The sequence below is a fragment of the Centrocercus urophasianus genome, unplaced genomic scaffold, assembly GCF_019232065.1.
Source record: "Centrocercus urophasianus isolate 14NV4802_14NV808 unplaced genomic scaffold, USGS_Curo_1.0 seq_13, whole genome shotgun sequence".
In the NCBI taxonomy this organism is placed as follows: domain Eukaryota; kingdom Metazoa; phylum Chordata; class Aves; order Galliformes; family Phasianidae; genus Centrocercus; species Centrocercus urophasianus.
Window position 1 is genome coordinate 40,327,191 of NW_024884475.1, and position 9,246 is coordinate 40,336,436.

The following is a 9,246-nucleotide window of genomic DNA, read 5'->3' on the forward strand; positions in this document are numbered from 1 at the left end:
GTGACTCTGTATAAAGAGCTTTCACGCCCTGATGATTTTGCAGCAGCCTTTGAAATTCAGCAGCAAAATGTCCTCCAGACAGGGCTGCCTGTGGTGCCCTCAATACAGTGAATCTATAATGAGAGGACTGGAACCATGGCGAATGAAGACATTCCCCCCCCCCCAGCTCATAGGTTGGCAGTTTTCCATGCCTTCCTTCATGATGAAGCTCTGATAATAATTTATGGCTATTGTCTAACAATGCACACTGGGTGTGACACACAGCTGTAAAGTGCTTTGTCTTGCTGCTTGTGCTTGATGCTCCTCTGAAGTTGCTGCTGCTCCAGAATATCTAATTTCTTCCCTTGTTTCCCTGCGAATTCATATTGCATGCTCATTGCATGTTCAGGTTGGATATTAGGAAGAATTTCTTCTCAGACAGAGTGGTGAAACAATGGCAAAGGCTGCCCAGGGAGGTGGTGCAGTCACTGTCCCTGGAGGTGTTCAAGAACTCTGAAGATGTGGCACTGAGGGATGTGGTCAGTGGGCTTGGTGGGGATGAGCTGGTGTCTGGACGTGATGATCTGAGAGCTCTTTTCCCCCCTTACTGATTCTGTGATTCTGTGACTCATGCTGCAGCTTCAACAATCCCAGCAAAGGTACCACAGCTATGCTCAAGGCATGCAGGTGATGGAAGGAAGCCATCTCCTGGTTCTGTATGATCCAAGTAGGCAAAACTAAAAGAAACAGCTAATTTAGAAGAAAAAAAACAGCCCTGGGAATACTCCATTGGCCTAAATCAAGAGATTCATCCACCCATTCTCAATAGGAACGGTTTAAGCAGCTCTTTCCTCCTGCAGCATGGTCATATGCCAAGAGTTTTGACCCATAGACAGCAGCCCAGGCAGCCACAGCCATAAACCAGCTGTGCTTTGGGTTCAGGCCTTTCAGCCCAAAGAGAGAGCAAAGTACGTGCGGGTGAGTCACAGGTACAGCAGCTCAGTGAACCCCGTCACAACCCTGCCTGTTGCCGCACGCTCAGCACCCGTGGGCACCAGCACTGCCCTTAGCTTCCCACATTAGCAGCGCAGCAGCCAGACACAGCTCTCTTCTCTCTGTCTACACCCCAAAACCCCAGAGCAGTAACCTCACGTCCAAACTACTTTCAGCCATTTCAGAAGTGAGGCAGGCTAAAATAGAAATAGCTGCAAAAGTGCTTTTTCCATCACTGTCCGAACAGGAAGCTGAGGTTCTGAAGAAATGCTAGGCAATCTGACAAGCCCAAATGCAGCGGTTTGGAAGCAAGGGAGTTTAACAGATGAGTGAACACCTGGGGGGCGTCAAATCGTGCTTTCAACAACTCGTTCCCAGGATGTAGTCTGCTTGGTTCTGTCACAGCTGGGCTGCAGAGGCAGAGCTGAGGTCTGCTGCTCCCTGCAGGAGTCATGGGATGCGCTCCCCAGATTGCAGGGGTGTATGCAGCTCCTCATGCTGAGTTTTGAGTTGAGGGGGAGCAGCCAGGACTCCTACAGACCATGGCCTATGTATGGTAAACTAGTGTTGAGTTATGGTCCTGAGTCACAGAGGGGAAATCTCATAGCCCTTGTATGCCCAGCACGGCCCCTGAGCACTGATGACCCCCCTAAAGTGCAGCCTTGGGGCTGCCATCTCCAGCATGCAGGTGGCAGGTCAATGGGTAAATGGAAAGCCAATAAATCTACTGGCAGAAGCCATGGCCTGAGTGCTGGATCTGTGCTGGGTGCACACCAGAGCCCAAACTGTGGGAAGGGTATGGAGCGCCCATTCCTTAGTCACTTACGGGTTGCAGACTCTGTCCTGCCGAGGAGCTTGTCCTTGGTGTCCTGCAGGCAGGCACAAAGAGAGCAGTGTGCCCAGGCAGGAGCTTGTCTGAGAGAAGCCCACTGCAGCTGCAGCTGGGTACACAGTGCAGAGCCAGGATATTGCTTAAAGGCAAGCTGGCAGGAAACCCTGAAACTCCTAGAAACACCCCCACTCCCCATTCTAGAAGAAAAACCAGCTAAACAGAGCAGCCAGAACTGGGTCCATCCACCTGGACACCTGTCTAAGAAGATTTCCCTGTGGGATGGAGACTCAGACAGCCAAGTCTAAACAACCTCAAATGCAGGGGGCTGCCAGAGCCATTCCAAGTTCCCATAATGAGAGAACAAATGGTCAGGGCTCAGGCATAACCCAGCTGGCATCACACAAAGGCTGGTGGGGATTCAAGCTGCAGGGCACTGAGCCAACCTGGTGCCCCTTCCAGCCTCACAGCCCCACTATCTCACTGTGCATGAGGCCTGTGAAGCCTCAGGGTCAGCAGGATGTAAACAGGAATTGCCAGCTGCAGGCTGCCGCTAAACAAGCCTGGCTGTTCCCAGCACAGCAAACAGGATGCTGAGATCCCACTGCTGCTGCAGACCTGCGGCACAGAGGAGAGAGGAGAAAATGTGTCCTGCTGGTCTCAGCATCCCACGGTCAGCATGGAGTACGACTGCCTCTTCCCTCTAAAAGGGAACACAGCTTGAACTGGATCAGAGCGAGGGTGGCAGAGGGAGACTGCTGTGGCATGCTTTCCCCATTTGTGAAATTGCAGAACCATTAAGGTTGGAAAAGACCTCTAAGTTCATCCAGTTCAACCCCCAGCTCTCCCACCCCATCATGCCCACTAACCATGTCCCTCAGTGCCACATCGCCACATTTCTGAACACCTCCAGCAACAGTGACTCCACCATCTCCCTGGGCAGCCCATTCCATCAGGCATGGCCCAGCTCTCACACCAAGCTCAGCTCCATATGGATGTAACCCCAAAGCCACTGATCCTACACTGAGCCGTATCCTGTCATCACCATGGCCCGAGGCAGACACTAATGGAGGCAGGGATTAAATAATCACAAGCCCACTCAAATAGGCCCAGATGAAGTTTTCATCAGGATCTTAAAGATGTGGCTTTAGGTAGGTAGAAAAAACTCAGTCACAGCCCTGCAGAAGGAGGAAGCACCAAGTAAGGCAGCTTTCCCACCCAGCAGCTGGGGAAGTGGGGGAAGGAAGGCTGTGTCAGCCAGCCCACGCTATCTCTGCAACCAGATGGCTTTGAATGCTTCCCCAGAGCAAGAGAGGGCCAGCCTCTGCTTCGAATGGCTTTTCACACCCCCTCATTAAAAAGTAAAAGGGAAGAAATGAACAATCTATAAATGCAGCACTGGGAAACAGCTCTGCTAATTCTATTTCCTTCCCTGAGATTACTCAGGGCAGGACACCAAGCATCAGGGCCACATCACCCAATTTGCTTATTGTTAGCCTACAGTCAGGAGACTGGGCACCAGCCCAAGGGCATACATCCCATGCTACTGGGTTAACCAACTGGAAGGGCCCAGGCTCTTACACCTGAACTCACTGCTTAATTGCAAACTTCCCAGCACCAGGAGCAGAGCTCCATGGCTCACAGTTCCACGATGAGTTCCCCAGTGGTGTGGCACTCGCAGAGCCAAAGAGAACCCTCAGGGAACCTCAAGGTTCAAGTTGAATACTAGGAAGAATTTCTTCTCAGAAAGAGTGGTGATGCAGTGGCACAGGCTGCCCAGGGAGGTGGTGCAGTCACTGTCCCTGGAGGTGCTCAGGAACAGTGTGGATGTGGCACTGAGGGACATGGTGAATGGGAATGGTGGGGATGGGATGAGGTTGGACTTAGATATTCTTAGAGGTCTTTTCCAACCCTAATAATTCTGTGATTCTAAGGTACCCGAGGCCACCAGCACAAACATGCTGTGGTGAAGACCTGCAGTCAGCCTGGCTGGGATGAATCATCCCAAATTAATCCACAGAGAATGCTGCCCTCTCTTGGACCCAGTGTGACTGGCACAAATTCAGGAAAACTGAAATGCCCAAGACTTGGGCGTTTTATGGAGGAAAGGCTCACAGAAGGAACTAGGAGTGATGCTCATGGGGAGGAAGAGCAAGGAGATGAAGGCCAGGAAGGTCTCTTGAGCTGGTGAAGGACTGCAGGATCCTTACCAATTCTGCAAGTTGATGAATTAATGCTTTCACCAATAAATTCACTTTCCCCAGTATACCTGCAAAGGGGAGTGGAGCACCAGGGGCTCCCACGTGCCCATGCTGCCGGCTGGGTGCCAGCCAGCCCTGCCCGCTGCCTGCCGGCTCCTCCCTGCCTGCACTTCCTCCTGCAGCTCACAGCTCCCACAGCCTGCCCAGCTCACCAGGCACTGCTGCACAAGAATCCCAGCTTTCAGCAATCAGAAGCGGCAGGATTCAGAGAGCCACCCTGGAGCCCACTCTCCCAGCATGCGGACGCCGGCCGTGATGATCGTGGGACTGGTGCTCTGCCCCTGCGGGCTCCTGCTGACACTGACAGGCACGCTGACACCCAACTGGAGGCAGGTGAGCCTCATTCCCAATCAGCCCTCCGACCTCATCTTGGAGCAGGGCATCTGGGACCTGTGCAGGGAGCGGCAGAGCAGCCATGATCGCCTCTGCGGGCAGGAGGATGAGCTGGGCTACTTCAAGGAAGTGCCCGTGCAGGTGGCACGAGGCCTGATGCCCAGCTCGCTGGTGCTCACAGTGCTGGGCTTGGTGGTGGCTGCCCTGGGGGTGCGGTGCTGGCAGAAGGAACCCCGTCACGCATTGGCTGGTGCTTCGGGGCTCGTGCTGCTGCTCTCGGGGCTGCTGAGCCTGGTGCCTGCCTCCTGGTACACCCATGAGCTGGAGGTACTACCTGCACCCTCTGATGCCACGCTGGCTGTGGGTTACAGCTTGGTGCTGAGCTACCTGGGTAGCTGCCTGGAGATCCTGGGGGGAGTGGCCCTCACCCTCAGCTTCCACCACTGCTGCAAGGAGCGCAGGGCATCCAAAACTCCCCCTAGCCCTGTTCTGGAGCCTGGGACACGCTCCATCACTGGGGCCTACAGCAACCCCTGGGATGTGCTGGAGAATGAGCGAGATGGGCGGCGTGGGAGGAGCACCCTGCCTTGTGACTCGGACCTGTAGCTCCAGCACAGTGACACATCTTGAAGCTCTGCAGGCAGCCATGCTCCCCGCTCTGCAACCGTGCCAAAGCTGTACTGGCTCCAGCCCTGACTCCAGCCCCTCTGTGCAGCTCTTAGCTCAGTCCCCCGTGCCATGCAGGGCTAAGGCAGCTGCAGTGTTCTCATGCGAGCAGGCCACCAGTTAGTGCTGTGCAGCCTGCAGGGTGGGGGACCAAATGTCCCAAATGTCTCTTTAGGGCTGAGCAAACATCAAAATAAATGAGGAGGAACAGCTCTGCGCTGCAAGGTAGTTATGGGCTCTCTGCCAGGCACACTGGCTGAGAGCCAGCAAAGCACGCCAACCCTGCCCCACCGTGCTTCACCTGGAGAAGGGAGGAAAGGTCTGGAGGAGGACAGGTGGCTTTTATAGTTGCCTTCCCCAAGGACTTTCCCCCCAGGGTTAAAAGCAGCTCAGGAGAAGGTTTCTCTTTCCTTGAGCACAGCCACTTTGGGGGGGAGAGGGGAGGGAAAGTCACAGAGAAGAAAAATAGCACATATTTCTCTTTCCATAGTTAGCTTAGTGGGAGGCAGTAGAACTGGTCCCACTGGTTTGTGAGAGACAGCTGTGCTATAAAATCCCTGCAAAAGAGGGCAGGAGCCAAGCCTGGCCGGGATTGCCTACAGGACTGTTAGGCCACATTTCCACCCTTTATGAGCCCAGAGTGCTCCCTCTTCCCTGTCTCCCACACAAACCACCACAGCACAGAGATGCTGCACGATGTTCCTTTATGGAAGTACAGTGTTGGGGCGAGATGGTCCCTTCCCAAGCCGGGTTGGCAGCTCCTGCACAGACCACAGAGAAGTGCATTAGGGGCAGGTTTGAACCAGCCTCCCTGGGTCCAGAGGGCACCCTGGCACAGGGGTCATGGACAGAATGGCCAGGCTGGATGGGGCTGTGGGTAGCCTAATCCGGGGGAGACAACCAGCCCACGGCAGGGGGTTGGAGCTAGGTGGGCCTTAAGGTCCTTTACAACATAAGCCATTCTGTGATTTTACAAGGAGCATCCTGAGCAGGGCCAGCTCACCTCTTTCCCGTCATAAGCTTCATTCACAAAGGTATCACTCTTGGGTGGAAGCTCTTCCTCCTCCTCATCTTCTTCCTCAGGGTCACTTTCACGGTGGTACAGGGTCAGCACTCGGGTGGAGGCAGTGCTTGAGGTCCTGGGGGAAAAAGCAAGGTACGCACAGGATAGCAGAACCATTTCTCAGAGACAGAGCAGATCCCTAGGTCCTGTCACAACCCACAGCATCTCCCTGCTGGGCTGTTGCAGCTCTCCATATAGCCATCCCCAGCCCAGCCCTACAGCTCACCTTCTCCTCCTATCCCGCTTCCGCATGTAGGCCAGGGCCCCCACGGCTGCCGCAGCCAGCAACAGAAGCACAGCCACCCCTAGGGTGATGGGGCCTGCCAACGGCTGCACCTCTGCCTCCTCACAGTAGTCCCCACGGTAGCCCAGGGCGCAGTGGCACATCACCCGCCCAGCCTCAATGGCACACTCCCCGCGCAGATTGCATGTCTCGCTGCTGCACGGCATGGCCCCCAGCACCTCCTCTGTGTTTGGGGTTGCCAGGAAGGCCTCTCCGTGCTGCCGGGGCCCAGGGGCTGCAGGCAGGCTGGGGCTGGGCTGCTGAGGTGCAGCTGAGGGCACAGTTGATTTCTCCTCTTCTGCACGGGCTGTCCTTGATGATGATAACACGGGGACCTGTGTCTTTGCCTCCTCAGAGATGCCTGCAGGGAATGAGCACAAATCAGAGCACCAGGATGAGACCCCACGATGAGGGATCTCTGGCATTTCCTAGCAGCATGCAAGCACTCACAGTCCAACTCATCGGAGCCATCGGTGCAGTCGGGGTGCCCGTCGCAGACCTGCTTTGCAGAGATGCAGCTCTGGAGATTAGCGCAGGCTTGCAGCAGTGCTGGGCATGGTGGAACTGGAGCACAGGTCACCCCACGTACCAGGTGGTATCCATGGGAGCAGCGGCACTGCCGCCCTGCAGGGTTGGGCAAGCACAGCTGGGCACAGCCTCCATTGCTCTTTGTGCAGCCATTGGTGCCTGGTGAGACAGAATCTGTTAGCAGGGCCTCTGCGGAGCTTGATGCTCCAGGTGCCAGGGGCTGGGGCACCCCCAGACCTACCTTCCTGTGAGAACTGGCTGTAAATTCTCAAGGCCACCAACTCTTGTTCCATCAGGAACCACCAGCTCTTGGCCTGCTCCAGTCGGCTGTGCCAGACCTTGCTGGAGCCTGGGAACACACAGGATCAGCACTGCCTGGCATGGAGCTCCTCTGGCCTGCCACTACCCTGTGCCCCACGGGGCCTGGGACAGCAGAAGCCGGAGGGAGCCCAGCAGTCCCTCGATGGCCTTACCATTGGTTGCGGATGTTGACCAGAGCAGAAAGCCATCTCCAATGGCAAAGAGCCTGAGGCCATGTAGTCCCTCCCGCACCAGCCTGAAGTGGGAACCATCCAGCTCTACACTGCCAATCGCACCACGCTCTGCAGACACAGACACAGGGGGTATTAGGTGTGGGACATAGAATGCCACCTCTTGTGGACATGCTGCATTGAGCTCCACTGTCCTCCATGCTGCCCCACACTCACCCTGGTCTGCCCAGTAGAGCCGGGTGCCGGAACCCCCAAAAGTGAGGCCGGCAGGAGAGTGGGCTCTGCTCCAAACCACTCTGCGGCCACTGCCGTCCATGGCTGCGCACTCCACTACAGCACCAGGCCTGCGGCTGCCTGCTGCTGTGATGAAGCACATGGTGGATGCGCGAGGGCAGAGGGCCAGCCAGGCAGCACCCTGCAGCCCCTCACTGAGCAGCATCAGGGCCCACCGGCCCCCAGCTGTGGCTACACGGATGCTGGTGGGCTGCCCTTCAATCCAGTACAGGTTTCCGCTCAGCCAGTCCAGGGCCAGGGACACCACCGTGCCCTCCACAGCAACAACCTTCTTCCAGGAGAGTCGGCCCGAGTCCTTCAGGCGCAGCATCCCAATGGAGTTGCCCCCCACCTCAGCAAAGTACAGGCTTTTGTCCTTCACCATGTAGTCGACAGCTGTCAAGCGCACTACCTTCGCCAGAGGCAGGGCCCGGTGTGGGGGGAGGCCTTGGGCTCCAGCTGTTCGTGGCATGTCCTTCAGGTAGACCTGGAGGAAGGAGTCAGCTCTGGTACCAAGAGCCTGCTCCCCAGGAGGGAGCTAGGAGACCTGGCTCTGCGGGGATACCTGCATCACGGCTGCTGGTGACACCAGGAGGGCAAAGGCTGAAGTGTGGAAGGGCAGGCAGGTGGTCTCATCGGCAGCCAGTGTTAGCCCAATGGGGCATCGGCACTGCCCAGCATGCCGGCTGCTCAGCAGGCACAGGTGGGAGCAGCCGCGGGCTGTGCATGGGTTGGGAGCTGCCAGGTGCAGGGCTGGGTGCATCACCTGTGGGGAAGGACAGGCTCAGCCCAGTGTCTAGCAGCAGAGCTGAGCACAACCAGTACCATGCCAGGCTATCAGCCCAGCATGGAGATGCTCCTTAAGAGAATGGGTGATTCTCAACCACAGGGACCACAGAGACCAGAGGATCATTTGTGGAGTAGGTGCAGCTCTCAATGCCACCCAGGGTGTGGCAGGTTGGGAGCCCCAGCAGTGAGTACAGCAGGAGTCTGGGCTCCCCACATAGGTACCTGAAGGCCATGGGGCTGCCCATGTCGCTTGAGCAGCACTGTCCTATTCTTGCCTGTGGCCTTGTCCACCTGCTGCACCGACCAAGCTTTCCTCTCTGACCAGTAGAGCTGGTCCTCACACACAACCGCTGCAAAAGGACTCTGGACCCATCTCAGCTGCAGCACCTGGAGGAGAGGCTGTGAGTATCAATGCCAGCACCCAAGCCAGCCCCATAACCAGAACCCCCAGCTGCACACCTTTACATCGGTGCCATCCAGATGTGTGGAACCAACACTGCCCAGCTTTTCATCCAGCCAGAAGAGCCTCGAGGTGGGGAGGTCAAGGGCTAGTGCTGTGGGCCAGCCCAGGCCTTGCGCCAGCAGCACACGCTGCCGCCTTCCATCCATGGTGGCCTCCATCAGACGTGGCTGGTTCCCCACCTCTGACCAGTATAGCATCCTGGCAGGAAGAAAAGTGCTGGCCCACAGACCTGGCACTGCCCAGTACCAGGGCAGCACGGAGGGGCAGCACGGAGGGGCAGCACGGAGGGGCAGCA

The 9,246-nt window shown here is 56.7% G+C and overlaps 3 protein-coding genes across 3 annotated transcripts in view; 1 reads left to right on the top strand and 2 right to left on the bottom strand.

Moving 5' to 3' along the window:
* Positions 1–4,190: 4,190 nt before the first annotated feature.
* On the top strand, positions 4,191–5,280 carry CLDN23 (claudin 23). The gene has a single exon (XM_042811982.1). It carries the CDS (start codon positions 4,300–4,302, stop codon positions 4,999–5,001), a length of 702 nt encoding a protein of 233 aa, XP_042667916.1. The 5' UTR covers positions 4,191–4,299; the 3' UTR covers positions 5,002–5,280.
* Positions 5,281–5,759: 479 nt separating this feature from the next.
* Positions 5,760–7,791, bottom strand: LOC122156815 (prolow-density lipoprotein receptor-related protein 1-like). Its single transcript, XM_042811981.1, has 7 exons — positions 7,643–7,791; positions 7,409–7,537; positions 7,177–7,284; positions 6,858–7,094; positions 6,351–6,768; positions 6,065–6,200; positions 5,760–5,822 (listed from the first exon to the last, which is right to left on the bottom strand). The coding sequence occupies exons 1-7, from the start codon at positions 7,740–7,742 to the stop codon at positions 5,766–5,768; spliced, it is 1,185 nt and encodes a 394-aa protein (XP_042667915.1). The 5' UTR covers positions 7,743–7,791; the 3' UTR covers positions 5,760–5,765.
* LOC122157073 (very low-density lipoprotein receptor-like) overlaps positions 7,757–9,246 on the bottom strand; it is a 4,924-nt gene continuing 3,434 nt past the window's right edge. Inside the window, exons 9-13 of the mRNA XM_042812457.1 lie at positions 8,948–9,149; positions 8,711–8,875; positions 8,265–8,465; positions 7,856–8,186; positions 7,757–7,770 (exon numbers count right to left, since the gene is read on the bottom strand). Of these exons, the coding sequence (XP_042668391.1) occupies positions 7,757–7,770; positions 7,856–8,186; positions 8,265–8,465; positions 8,711–8,875; positions 8,948–9,149 (913 nt within the window). The remainder of the gene's footprint in view (positions 7,771–7,855; positions 8,187–8,264; positions 8,466–8,710; positions 8,876–8,947; positions 9,150–9,246) is intronic.

Coding starts and splice junctions, on each gene's coding strand:
- CLDN23 (XM_042811982.1), top strand. CDS start 4,300: ATGCGGACGCCGGCCGTGATGATCGTGGGACTGGTGCTCTGCCCCTGC.
- LOC122156815 (XM_042811981.1), bottom strand. CDS start 7,742: ATGGACGGCAGTGGCCGCAGAGTGGTTTGGAGCAGAGCCCACTCTCCT. Junction 6,769..6,857: donor TGGCTCCGATGAGTTGGACT/GTGAGTGCTTGC, acceptor CATTCCCTGCAG/GCATCTCTGAGGAGGCAAAG. Junction 6,201..6,350: donor AAGCGGGATAGGAGGAGAAG/GTGAGCTGTAGG, acceptor TTTTTCCCCCAG/GACCTCAAGCACTGCCTCCA.